Source organism: Ciconia boyciana, chromosome 2, assembly GCF_034638445.1.
Source record: "Ciconia boyciana chromosome 2, ASM3463844v1, whole genome shotgun sequence".
Taxonomy (NCBI): domain Eukaryota; kingdom Metazoa; phylum Chordata; class Aves; order Ciconiiformes; family Ciconiidae; genus Ciconia; species Ciconia boyciana.
This window is the reverse complement of record NC_132935.1, coordinates 44,885,759-44,899,861: the sequence shown is the minus strand read 5'-3', so window position 1 is coordinate 44,899,861 and position 14,103 is coordinate 44,885,759. Positions and strand designations below refer to the sequence as shown.

Sequence of the window (14,103 nt, the reverse complement as noted above, 5' to 3'; positions counted from 1 at the left end):
TTAAAACTGCTGCCTTCGGGAGCCAAAACCTAAGCTGAATAAGTACGGTACAATTAAAGTTTTTGATTTAAAACCAGTGAAAGATTTATCATAATGAACCTCAGAATTGAGATAATATGACTTGGGGGCATCAAAGCTAAGCTATAGAAAGCCACATGTCCTACAACATGGAGATAGAATTGGAAGACTGACATCAGCAGATTTTAGGGCACAGAAAGGCTTACAAGTTCATTAGCATGTGAATGGCCAAGACCATGCAAAATCTTGCATGTAAACAGTGCGGTATTGTAATCAATACTTTAATTAACAGGAAGGCAGTGCAAAGCTGTCTGCATTGGGGAAATAAACTCTGATCCCGTAGGCTGGATGCGAAAGCCGTGCTGTTGTATTTGGAACCTGCTGGAACTTGTACAGCGCCTTATCTGAAAGGCCTCATACGCATCACAACAATGTCCTCTAATCTGGCAATAAAAAGGGCATCATGAACGGTGGCAGCCAGGCCCAGCCAGCGATGGCTGCAGTCACGCTATGCTCCCAAGATGGTGAAAGGAGATTTAAGCCTCTTGCAAGGAAAAAAGAAGGGGTTGCCTCCAGCCTGGCCTGGATAGGGAGGGGGGAAAAAGGGGGAGGCGTAGCTGGGCGGCTGCTACCTGGCTGGGGACCGCAGCACCCAGGGAGGTGCTAAGAGGCCGAGGAGAAAAGGCACGAAGCAAGCACCTTGGTTCCTTCCCTGCCACCAGCCACCCCATGAAATCTCAGCCTGCGAAAGCAGACGTGCTGGCGGTTGGAGGTTTGCGCTGCTGGGGAGTTTCCGCAGTGAGGCTTTGCCTGCCCAGCAGGTGCTGTGAGAAATATTCACCTTCATTCTTCCAGACATAAACACATCTCGGGGTGAGTCAGAGCTCAGTGCGTTTCCCCAGGAAGCAGGGTTAGTAACACTACTCATCATGATACCATAGCAAGCTGCGGAGGGTATTTAGTTTGGCAAAACAGGAAAAGACCCACATTTGGAAAATGAACCAATTCTGCACCAGGCGGAGCTGATGTAGCCTGGCACCCAAAGGACTCCTGTGGACTTCTGTCCTGTGCCCCTAACCCCATCACTTTCAATAGAAACACAGGAGCTATAGTCACTGCTTGCCTACCTGCTTTCTTGCTCAAATATTTATACTCATGCATAAGACTTGCACCGTTTACATCTTTTGACACCGCACCAGGCACAAGAGTGCAGTTCTCTGGCCAACCTTGCACTAACTTGCTGCTAGTCTGGGTTGTACATCGTGCTGATCAGGAGCCAGCCCTTGCCAAACAGAATCTGTAACAGCTGAGCCTCCCTCCTCTTCCCTCTTACGGTGAATCATAATTTTGCTTTCATAGCAATCAGCTGATTTTTCACAAAATCTGTAGGACCTCCATTATCTCAATAAAAATGCTTCTGCTTTTAAAGCCTTTGCTTCTGTTGTTTTGAAATTTAGCTTCTGCATTTTGAAAATTTATTTTCAGACTGACCAGCAGCACTAACTGGAAGATATGCTCAAGGGAAACAATGTAAGGAGCATAGGAATTAAGTGAGGACTGTAATAAGGTGTTAGGAGGGGAGAAAAAAAAGAGCTAAACTGAGATGATGGGCTGTACATAAGAACTGATAGTGATTGAAATAGGAAATGTGGGGGTTTCTAGTGAACATGTGGCGTACAGAGAGGAGCCAGTTCTGGCAGGCAGAGGAACTAAACCAGGGGCAGCAGATCCGACCGCCTTAGCTGGTACCGTGCAGAGCCTCTAAAACGCAGGGGATGAAGTGATTGCATCAGGCTTGTAACGACTGCCATCAAGGCACTTAATATATAGTGCGGTATTGCAGATATCTCGCATCAAACACAGCAATTACTGTTGTGAAATTGGTAGTATACTGCCAGTCATATAATGATAGCTACATATGCTCTTACACGTGTGCTCTGGCTCTTTCTCCCTCACTGTTATATGCGCGCGTGTACTGCATGCTCCTATGTAAGACTGGCGTTGCTCATTCCTAATAATACACTTCAGAGTCTTGTTTCACAGATGTGAAAACAGAGGTATAATGAAGTGTCTTGCCCAGAGTTACCCAAAAGGCTGAGTAGGGCCTAGCTGGGTTTCCCGAGGTGTCATTTTGTCTCCTGCCAGCTGGGAAACACAAGACGTCCCCTCACAGCCTTCTGCACCGATGCTCTGCGTGCGGTGCCTCTGCCACACGCGCCTGTGCAAAGAGCTCAGCTCTTCAGTCTGGGGAGATGGCACTGCATTTTTCTCTGAAGGAATTCAATTTATACACGTTTTCCCGGTAGGTTTTTTATGAGATTTTTAAAACCTTCATTCCTTACCTAAAATCTTTTTGACCAGACATCAGGATTAAAGAAACTGACTTTCTCCCAGTTCTAGGCAATTCCCTCCCAAGAGAACTAAGCTCATCCTGCTTCTAAAGGATCAAATGAATTTCATCCCAATAAATTTGAAATCAGCGTAGAACCTGGCTCCTAACCCAGATTTTGCTTATTGTGTCAGAAGTAAGCAGGGGGTGCACATGAGATGGTATATATGACTGTAATTAAAGATCGCAGGCCCGATACTTTAAGCTCCAGCTTCAACTTCAGCAGCAATGACAGGGAACTGTTTGGACAGATGATATCTTCAGTTAAATAAAGAATGAGGTTCGGTCCATTGTTTTTTCTTCCTGTTTTATTTTCCGTCAGAACCGTCAAAAAGGCGTGCACAGACAGTGAAAGAGGAGATTGTTAAGGGTCAGAATTAGGCTTGCGGTAACATCAATGATGCTTTATTCTTCAATACCTGGAATGGGTACAAGTACCCACCTGGAATTTTATGGTGCACTGTACAAGCAAATAGGTGTTAACAAGATATATATATATAACAATTTTATGAAATAATAATATGAAAACTTAGCAGCTAGTCATTTGGATTGGCCAGAGAAGGGAATTTTGAAAAGGCTCTGCTTGGCAAAAATAGCTGTGCATTTAGCTTCTAAAAATGAGGCCCCTTCAAGGGATATGAAGCTGGGCACCAAAATCTGGTGCTGGGCATCAAAAGCTGCTTTGGAAAAATCTTGTGCAGTAACAGTTTCAGGAGCAGATAGCAGCAACCTAAATAGTAATTGTTATCACATAACTGAAAAGTCCTGAGATTTACTTGGACAATGTCCCTGGGAACATTCGTTAAGAATGAAATGCAGTTGAAGCAATTTGTACCATGAAGTCAGACAGGAAATCAGACTAATCCTTGATGAAATTATGTGTAAGCTTGGCTGTTGAAGACTTAGTAGAGCAAAAGAGACAGAAGAAAACCAAGCCAGAATGAGATATTGAAAGGTACTGAAACTAGGTCACTGTCCTACATTACACAAAAGCTAAATGGAGCTCTATCATCCCACAGTATCCTGAGCGAGATGCACAAAGGACTTTGTCTGGTGCAAATCTCCTAGCAGCCTCCAAGTTATACAGCTGTATAGACCATAAAGACACTTTAAACATAGCAGAAATGCCAAGACAGGTAGAATATATAGCACTGAAGGAACACAGGAGGAAACGAAGGGTATGACTTCTGTCATAACTCTGCATCATTGCATGATAACTAATTCCTGTCAAGAAATCCTGTGACTTTAAAAAAAAAAAAAAAAGACCAAAAAAAAGTACAATATGAGTAGGATGAAGGGGCTGAGTGGAAAAGTCATGACATAATTAGATACACTAAGCCAGCAGGAAAGAAGAGGGGCTTAATTAGTAAACAGAAATAAGACTGCAGTAGAAAACACAATCTACACTGTAGACTCAAAACCAGTTTTCTACACTGTGGACTCAAAAACCTTCATCATGATTAGTTAAGAGACATGATAGACTTCCTGAGCTGATAGGACAGCAAATGTTGACTGTTCTTGCTCCCTTTCCTTCTCTTTGATATTTAAAGGTTCAGTTCCATTCAAGTTAATTCAGTCCATGGAATTTATATATTTTTACTGAATTAAGCACTTTCCCCCCTTCTATAGACATAGATACAGAACAATTATTAAAAATGAATACTTCAGAAGATAGAAATGGTTTGAAAGGTTATTTCAAGCACAACATGTTTTGTTTTGGTTTGGTTTGGTTTTTTTCCCCATGGCTTATGTTAGTTTAGTAATGAATATGGCTTAACTGTTTACATTATTCTTTTTTAATGGAGAAAGACCATCATTTCAACACTGAAATAAACATTATCAGAGCAAGTTGTTTAAAAATGAATACAGGAACAGTCTTTAGGTAATAATAATTTAATCAGTTAACTGTGGATATCATATTTCCTATCCAAAACCACTAGGAAAAGTGTTTCTTTGCTCACAGCCCCTGTTTCAGATTGCTGGAAACATTTGAGAATACAGCATTGTTTTCTTAGGTGTACACAGAGCCTAACATCCTCATACCGCTGCTCTCCCCCGACCTTACAAACAGTGGATAGTCAGAATTAGTACAGATCTTTAAAAAATGAGCTGTGGGGAGCTGCCTGTCTGACAATAAGGCCTTCTAAATTTGTAATTTGAATTTAGGTGCCCAGACAAAATTAAAATGTTGGCCTCAGTCTTTATCTGTTTAGCATTAAGGCACATTGCTAAGGGAGACGTTTCTGCTTCATCTGTGATGTGCGAGAGGAGACTATCCCATTAGTGCCTGCTGACCTGAAGGTCTACAGCTAAAGTTAAACAGTAATTTTAAAGGACCCTGAAAAAAAATTATTTTATATTAATTAAGAAATATTAAGAAATATTATTTAAGTAACTATTAATTGCTTAAGAACCAGTTCATGCTGTCCTTGGATAAGTGTCCCTAGAGCAAAGAAAACTCTGAACGCCTGCGGAGCAGAGCTTGCCAGGACAGGTCTGTCTCCATTCCAGTTCTTTGCTGACTCTACAGCTCCAAACTCAGCAAGATTTGTGAGTATCCAGGATTCATGTCATGATCTGAATTTTGAACCTCTGCTCCATTTAAATGCAGAACATGTCAGTTTTTCTAGTGTCAGAATCCATTTTGGTTATCTAACTATGCCTATTCAAATAAATAATTACCAGCTACTTTATGGGCTTTAAATTTACCTTATTTTCTAAATGAAATTTATTCTTGGTCTATTCATGGGAAGTTGGAATCTGAGACAAGAAATGCTCCTGAAGCCATTAGCATGCATCCTAAATAAAACTGTCCTGTTTTCGCTACAAAGAGCAGTAAAAAAAGAAAGTCTATTAGATACTGGAAATATTGTCTTTCTAAAACCGGCAGATTTTTATTTGTGCAACGTCTAAGCACTGCAAATCTCAGCAGAAAATTGCACTGGAACAGTGGGCGGTTCCGAGCTGCTGGAAACTTTACAATGGCTTTTATGTTTAAACATCATTTAGCAGCTGTTAAAGGTCAGCACAAATCCTGTACTTTATCACTATAAATGAAGTCTACAACTGCCAAGAAAAGAATGCATTAAATAATGCAGTGATTATTTTCTTGGGTTTTTTTTCTCTTCAGAAGTGACAAGGACCTCTTCAGCAGTTACATTTTTCTCCTCCTTATTTCAAATTGACAAAGTAAAACACTAATTAAATTATTTATACCAGAAATTTACTTACAGGGATGACACATTTTGTACACAAAGCAAGTAAAACATCTGACACATTGTATAGTGCCAGGTGCAGTTAAGAAAGTGTAATTCAAGTTGGCATCTGAGGCTAAAAAACCCAACAAACTTCCTGCAATGTTTCATTATCAATTTTATTTCCTACCATACACCAAATGTACAGCACAGAACACAATTTTGTTGTTTTGATGTAAGAAATATTAATTGTATGAAGAAACAGTATACAAACTACTCCAAATTAAAAAATGCATACATCATTGCTCTTTACAAAAGGTCTAATTTACAGTATAGCTCATCAATGCATTTAAACACAAAAAAAGAAAAACAAAAAGAAAAAAAATCAGTGCACATTACAAAACACATCAAGTACAAGGGAGGCAAATAAATACAAACGTACTTCACAGAACATCTGAGCAAACAACCAAACACAGATAAATTAACCTGAAGCCATAGTAAATCATAATAATAAATACATAGGTCAGTAAGAGATTTTTTTTTTACTTAAATAAAATATATAACAAATTTGTTAAAATATTTAGTAAATTAAATTTTAGTCTTTGTAATGAGTGAACTCATTTTGTATGCATTTAACAAGTATAACAAATGTTTGCTTTTTGTTTTTTTAGCAAGAACAATAACTTTAATAGCAAATTTTTGTTTGGTGTCCTCCTATTTATATTAGACAGCACATATGGTAGCTTTTGAAAAATCGATTTAAAAATAAACACAGCTCCTAAGAACATACATTTTCCCCTGTCTAAACTAAGATCGGAGAGTTGAATCAACCCTCAAACAAAAAGCAAGCCCCACCTAATGCAGAACAGTGACCACAGTGCATGAGAGTTGAATCACTTGTGAACAGTACTTTTGTGCAGGAACAGTAATAATATAATTGTATATGTCAAGCCTGTGAATGCCATCATATTCAATCTAAATATAAATGAGGCTAATAAAAATAAACACTTTCATTATAGCACGGAAAAATTAAACACACGCTAGATCCATGTTTACATTTACACTGAGGCACATATGCACGTGAGGTGTGTGTGCATACAAAAAAGGCAGTTTAGCTGGTTGTTTATACCTTTTTCTTAAAAAAAATAAATATAAAAAAAACTTTTGAAACAATGCTTAATTACTTACAATCCCTGAAATAGACATTGCCTCTGTTATAGCAACCGCTACTTTCTGACAGATTCAGAAGTTCCACACCCAGGCTAACCAGATACTGAGGCGCACGCCAGCACCGCCATGCAAGTGCTCGTCTGTCCGCACCTCCGTCTGTCTGTATGCTCTGTAGCACTTGGTACCCTACCGAAAGACTGGTAACAAATTCAGTATCAGCCTAGTCTTAGTGAATAAGGATGGGAGAAACCAGTCACGGTGTTGCTACCGTTCGTTCAAAGAGAAAAGCAATCACCATTGCGCTGGAGTGGTATTATTCCTCTCCAGACTGCTGCCTTCTCAGCTGCCGTTAAGTTCAAACCAGTATTAAATGCCATTTCAGGGGAGATGTGTTCGATTCGTTATGTACAAAGCCTTCAGCTTGGGATGTGTTTGCATTTTTCAAATCCAAATCCATAGCAATACTGGTCACTTGGTTAAAACCTCAGCGCCTTGTACTAAAAAAGTACCAGTCCTATCAAATTACCCTTCTTGTTTAGAGATAATTGTCATTTCCCTCCATGAGCTAACTCTGAAAAAAACTGCAGTGGTAAAATAAATCTGAAGTTCTCTTGAAACATTTTAAATAATCATTCGCATAGGCTAAATCACACAGCCAAGTCAAGTGCTTTGCTGATTGCTATATTTCATTATTGCTAACGTATTCTTTAACACACTGTTTTCCAGCATACTGTGCTTTTAAGAGCCCAAGTTCCCCACTAGTGGGCACCATTTATCTTCTCATTCCATGCATCTTCACATCTCATGTTACCGCAAACCCATTTCTGATACAAAGCCATTATAAAAAAGCAGGATGTGAGGAAAATAAAACTAGAACCACGGTTCAGTCATTTGTTACTTTCATAGGTTTTTTTTTTTTCTTCCTGTACAAACCCAGCAAGTTATTTAATTTACAGTATAACTTTTCAGTCTATTTAAAATCCCATTGGAAAATAAATTAATAAACACATTTGTAAAAATATGGCAGGCCGCAAAAATGCTGTTAAAAGATAAAAAAAACAACTCTTTGATTAGAAATAAATAAAAAATATAAAAAAGTCGCACACACTTTTTACATTCACTTTACAAAAACTGAGTGCAAAAGAAGAAAAAAAAAGAAATTGTACTGAAATAAATACAATATACTAACAGAGTGCATTGCTGTTAATACAAATAGTCTGTTGTGGTTTTATTCTTTTTTTTATGTCAGCTGGGAAAAAATTAGTGCAATGTTGCAATTGTAAATGCAGCATGGCAACCTACACCCCTTAGCAGTACATGAACTCCTAACAGATCCATCTGGAGTTTACTGCTGTTAAGTAATTTCTGTTGCCCAGCAGCTTTCACATCCTACACATGGATGCCCTTCACTGCCTGTTTGATACTTTCCAGCAGAGCTTTGCATTCGGGGGAATAGTCCCGTTCCAGATTGCTGTACATGTCTGTGAGTGTATTTACATATGCTTCGAAATTCTGCTCACTGATTGGCCCCTAAATGAAGACAAAACAGATTATAATTGTAGGAGAGAAAATTAAGGCCAAAAAACCCAAACACCCGACCCCAAAGCATGGAAAAGCAGCGATATGGCAACTGGGGAGAAGTCGTAAACAGGGCAGCCATCCATATTAATGGAGGGGTTGTAGAAATGAAGGGAGTTGCATGTGCCGGGGGAACCACACACTCTCCAAGCAAGAAAAGGGGTTGGAGATATTATCGTCAGTGTAACTTGCTTTTTTATTGTGGCCTGTTTGGCTCTGGGACTGTGGCTGACATCCCTGTAACTGTCCTCACCTAATCTCCCAGCGGCACTCTTGAGATCGGGAAAGGGGACTGTAACTCTGGGGATCCAAGTACCTTTGTGGATTTGGCCTGCGTTTGCAAGTAAGACATCAAGGATGTGGAGTTTTTGAGAAGGTAGAGCTTTGTTGGCTCCAGAAGAAGCACCTATATGAAACAGGTTAAAGGTTTGATCTAGGAGCAGAGTAAATAAGGATTCTTGGTGTGAAGTTTTCATTCTTTGTGCAGGGTGGGCACTCAGATAGGGAGGGATGAGGGAAAAGCTTGTCCTGCACAGTGTGGTACAGGGCAGAGATACCAGGGCTGGCTCAGTCCTGGAAGCAACTGCGCCTGCTATCACACAGATTTCATGATCCAGCATCTCTGCAAAGTAAATTAGGCTAAAAGAGCTCTCTGCTAATGCAGCTCCAGTGCTCCTGCTGGTCCCTGAGCTTGCTCATCTGCTTCAAGTGCTGGCAAAGCAGTCTCAAAGAAGGTGCGAAGCTGCTGGCTGTGGTCTTACCATCTGTGGAAGCTGAATGTCAGCGAGGCTGGAGATGAGGGCTTGGCTTAAGCCAGCTAACTCCTTCAACAGGCTCTCGTTGTTCTGCTCTATCAGTTTGTTCTCTTCTTCTATTGTTTTCAAATTGCTCTCCATAGATGTGATCTAAAAGACACAGGCAGGCACAAACATGCAAACAGACAGACCCTTGGCGCCTTGCAACACTGCAATGTGAACCCAAAATGGCAGTCACGTGATTATGAGAGGGGCCACGACGGATCTGAAACTCGGGTATGGTTTTTTTATGATAGACGTAACTTCACAGAATATTCAGAGCCAGGAAGGGGTTGTATGCGCTCTGAACCGATGGACTTTGCTGCTGGTTCACGGAGAAACCTTGTGGCAGCGAGGCACTGGAGGGTGCCCCGCGGCAGGAGGAGGTAACTGAGCTCAGGGGGGAAGGTCAGTGTGGAGCTGGGATGGAGAGTGTGGCTGCAGGGCTGGTGGAGGGAAGGAGAAAGGAGGCTGATGTTTACATCGCTGTCCTGCTCTGACAGCATCCCTGCTGACTGACCACAATAGCAAGGGCACGGGTATTAGCTGTTGTGCTACTTTCCAGCCCCGCTCCTGGGTGGAGGGTAGAGCTGTGGGCTGGCTGGGATTAGCGACAGGGCTGGCGCTGAAAACAATAAGAGAAAAATAGAGTGGAAAGGAAACTGAGAGGTTGAGTGCACAACGATCATCGCAAAGATGATCTCCGACCAACAGAATGGAAATGAGGGGTTTGGAAACAGCAGGACAAAGCATCTGAGGTAGCAAAATGGTATCTTTTTAGCGTGAGAGTGCTGGGAATATACTCAGCTCTGAAGACTTATATGTCAAAAGCAGTGCTGGAAAACGAAAGCCAGCAACAGCAGGGCCTGGCTCTCTGCTGCCCAGCTCCTCGCCCCGCAGCGGGCAGCGGGGCAGGGCAGAACCAAGGGCTGCCACCCCTATGCCTGGCCACGGCTCTGCAAGGCACAGAGCGATGGAGTCACGTCCACAGCTGTTATGCCCACCTCGTTAGGATGCACATCTCTGCACTACTTCAATCTGTTTCTGTGGCCACTTTACTTCCCTACCTCTCACATCGTCACACATCAAAACTGTTCCCAGGGGGCAGAACCCCTTTTTGCCTGCCTGAGATCCACTACAACCTCTCCTTTGGAGGGTGCTCGCAGCAGCCTAACACCTGGCCGGGCTAGATTAAAAGGAGATAGAGCGAGCCATGTAGGGGATGTGTTGCTTCAGCTGTAGTTCAGTTCAGGCTTTGCTGGTCAGACTGCCTTCACCAGGGAGCAAGTCCAAGGAGAAGAAATCTGACTGCATGAATTGGGCGATCTCTGTGCAAACAGCACAGTGATCACCAGAGAGAACCGAAATAAGTGTCCTGAGACACTGAACACCACCACACTCTCTCCCTCACTGCAGTGCAATTTGGGATGGATATCCCCACAACCTTTGCAGTGTGAAGCCAGATCATTTAGATCCAGCATAGGTGGCATAAACTTCACCCTTATTTAGACCATACACGCAGTGATTATTACAAAACCAGCATGAACCAACACTATACATTCCAGTGCAGTAAAAATACAGAGGGATATGGTTACATTCTGTTCTAGATCAGTTTGGACTTACATTCAGTTCCAGATCTCATTTAGGAACTTTTTTCTTAAACTCTTATTCCTAAAATATTGAGCAAGCTTCTGCTCTTGCTTTTACCTGGTCTGCCCAGGTGAACTCCCAGATGCATATAGGAGTCCCTGTAGGGATGAATGTATTCAGCTCACTCCATAGAACCACTATCCGCATCTTAAAGCCAATTTAATCTCGCCAGTATACAAAAGAATGAAAGAGAATGACTCATTTCCATAGCTCCCGTCAAACTACACAAATTAGCAAAAGGCATCCATTCTTTACCAGGTGTTGCCTGGAGGCAAAATTCAAACTGTTTGAATAACTGACAGTGGGTGAGCTGAACTAGGGAGATTTTCTTAGGTACACATAAGAACAAAGTCAAATAGCATTAAGAGTTAGAGTGTGCTGGTAAGAGGTAATATCCTCTCTAAAAATCACAGTCATGGGATTCTGCATGGTTTAGTCAACAGAGGGTTTGGTCAACAAAAGAAAATGAACGTTTTGTTTAGTAAATATGGTTTTTCTTCTTGCCAAGATTAGCTCCAAACTGCCCTGAATTTCAGGTCGTTCACCAGATCTTTAAGACAATACCCAGGAATATGCTGCTTATTTACAGAAAACAAACGAAAACTTGACAAAAAAGCATGTAGGATTTTGGTACTTTTAAGTACCACAGAGTGATGGGAAAACAAGTGCAGAGCAGACTAACTGTGTTTAAACATAGCATTTACATAGCATTTAATTTATTTATTGTCCTTAAACATATTAAAACATTAAAAAAGGTAAAACTTTCACATCGATATCATACCTGGGTTTGAAGTTTCATCATGTCAGCTTCAATTTTAAGATTGGATTCATTCAGTTCTTTTATTTCCTCATCCAAGTGTCTGATTTCTTCATCACTCTCAATACCTGCAAACAGTTGAAAATACCAATATCAGATTTAAAGTGTCCACATGTAAACAGATGTATGAATAACAAGCTGCGCTACCTGTTACTGAACAAGAGGAAGATAACAAGCTTTTGATCAAATGATTGATCCTTAAATTGCCTCTTACTTTGCTTTTACTGTCAAAATTGTTTCATAGCTGTAAAACATCTATATGAGCTGAATCATAGAAGGGACTTTCTGAGTCTTTGTGTTTCACAATTCTTTTTTTCCAGTGCAACATGCAATTACAAGCTGGAGGGTACAGAAAGGAAAAATTGCCCAGAAAGAGGAAAGTTTTTCATAAAATATGAAGGGGTATTTATAATGAAGTTTTTTCATTTTAAAAGAAATGTAACAGCAACCCTTTGTTTTGCGGGGAAAACCCCAGGGTAACATCTCCACTAGTATAATTGCTGACTTTAGTAAGCTCATCTGTACCTGCTTCTGATGTTGCAAGAAGTTCTGTGGGGGCAAATCTCTGTGCAGAATAACTTCAAGAAGTACAGCCTTAGTTACATGCGATAAATAGTGAAATTTAAATAACAGCAAAAGGGAAATTGTCAGGAAGGCAACAAGCATTACAGAAAAAAAAAGGAAGGAAGGCTTTTACATCCCCACAAGTTAGATAGCAAAGAAAAAAAACCTTCAGGTCTTTAGTGAAAGCCTTGTCCTCAAAAATACTGAGCAGCTACAGCTGCTGGCAATACATGTCCCTCTTTCTGCTTAGTATCACTTTGAGACCGACTCTGCCTAGAGATTTGTGCCACTGTTGTTACTGCTTTAAAACCTAGAGCCCTGAACTGAGTCTACTGGGGAGCCAGCTTGGGAAATCTGCAAGCAGCAGTCCCCGCCCCAGTGAAAACATGGACACATGGAAGCAAACTCATTTGCCCAACCTGACGCAACCATTTTGCTCAGCAGTTGGAGGCATAAAGCCTAAGTTCCCTGAATGCTGGCTCAATGCCCAACTTTCTAAAGCAGGCTGTATAAGAAAGGAGACTCCTACATATTTCCCCCTATAACTATTTGGTGATTGTTCCTTTACACTTGGCTTAGCAAAGTTGTCAGAGTACTGCACAGATACTAAACCATGTAGTGTTCAAGTTAGGGAGAGGAGTCAATTTCTGCACACAATATTGATCCCTTCTTACCTTACTCATCAGATAGCTAAGTCTTCCTGATCTGTAACTAATAATTTATTAGTAGTAACAATATTGAAAGCATCTCCAAATCAAAAAATAATGCTCTGAGACAAGATGAGAGCATACTCTCAGTGTCGAGTTATCATGATGTAAATGAGGATAATTTTATAATCTCTCATGCAAAGATTTTTGTTATTCAAGATTTGTTATTGCTAGAGACAACTGAAAGGAGTGAGAATTAATGCCAGAAAGCCATAAAGGGGCATAAGTATAAATGGGAGTCAGGGCCCTTCTATTTAAATAAATGTCATCATCTTTTACAAATCTCCTTACCACCACTTGCTTTAAGCTTGATAGTCATTAATTCTTCCGAAATTTTGCCCTTTTTTATGGCTTGTGCATTCAGAGGACAACCAGACAGGCTGAAACGGATAGGAAAAAAAAACATTAGCACCCACTTGAAAATGGCAACAATCCTTTCAGGCAATATTATCATGCACTTGGACAGACCTCTGTACCTAAGGTCACATCAGTATCTCCATTATAGCATAGCTTCGGGGAATGACATAACTCATAAAGAGCCATTTAACTGTATATTCCAGCTTGAAAATTGGCAGAGAAATCTCAACCTATAAGTAAACAACTCTTAAGCATATTTCAGAATAATCAAAATAGCAGTGGCAGCTACTGTTAAGTTATGTGAAGATGCATTTACAGAATTCTTGGAGGTCCAACACTTATAAATAAAAACTCTCTATTGTTTTTATGGAGGGCTTGTGCTCCAGAGGAGAGGGGCAGTATGGTCCTTTAAAATGGCAAGTTTACTAACCTAAAAAAAAATGTTAATGGGATGATTTCCATGGTGCACAACTATTGTATCATTTTGTTGATACATCATAATGATCAATACAATAATAACTCTGGATATACCCTATAGACTGTAATAGCTTTTTTGAATGGTTCTATTATATAGTCAGTTTGCTTTTTAACCACTGTTCACATTAAATTACATTTTGCTATTTCAAAGCTTACCATTTCATCAGCTGGTAATTATCTGAGGCAATTTTTATAGCCCACTAAGGGGCTAAGATGAATTGCACTGTCTTAATACTATCTTTATAAATAACAAAGAAATACCCATATGCTGAAGAACTGGCAGAAGGATTTGTATTCAGATGTAGCCAAGAAAGGAGTGAAGGAAAATTTTGTTCCACAGAAAAATGGTTGATTTTTGTGCGTGTGTAAAATTTAAAAACAAAAATCC

The 14,103-nt window shown here is 40.4% G+C and overlaps 1 protein-coding gene across 5 annotated transcripts in view; it reads right to left on the bottom strand.

The window, feature by feature from the left end:
• Positions 1–8,160: 8,160 nt before the first annotated feature.
• Positions 8,161–14,103, bottom strand: part of ST18 (ST18 C2H2C-type zinc finger transcription factor) — a 168,409-nt gene continuing 162,466 nt past the window's right edge. For all 5 annotated transcript variants that reach the window (XM_072851273.1, XM_072851274.1, XM_072851275.1 and 2 more), the window contains 4 exons: positions 13,173–13,261; positions 11,575–11,678; positions 9,111–9,254; positions 8,161–8,301 (listed from right to left, as the gene is read on the bottom strand). In XM_072851273.1, coding sequence (XP_072707374.1) covers positions 8,161–8,301; positions 9,111–9,254; positions 11,575–11,678; positions 13,173–13,261 — 478 coding nt within the window. The remainder of the gene's footprint in view (positions 8,302–9,110; positions 9,255–11,574; positions 11,679–13,172; positions 13,262–14,103) is intronic.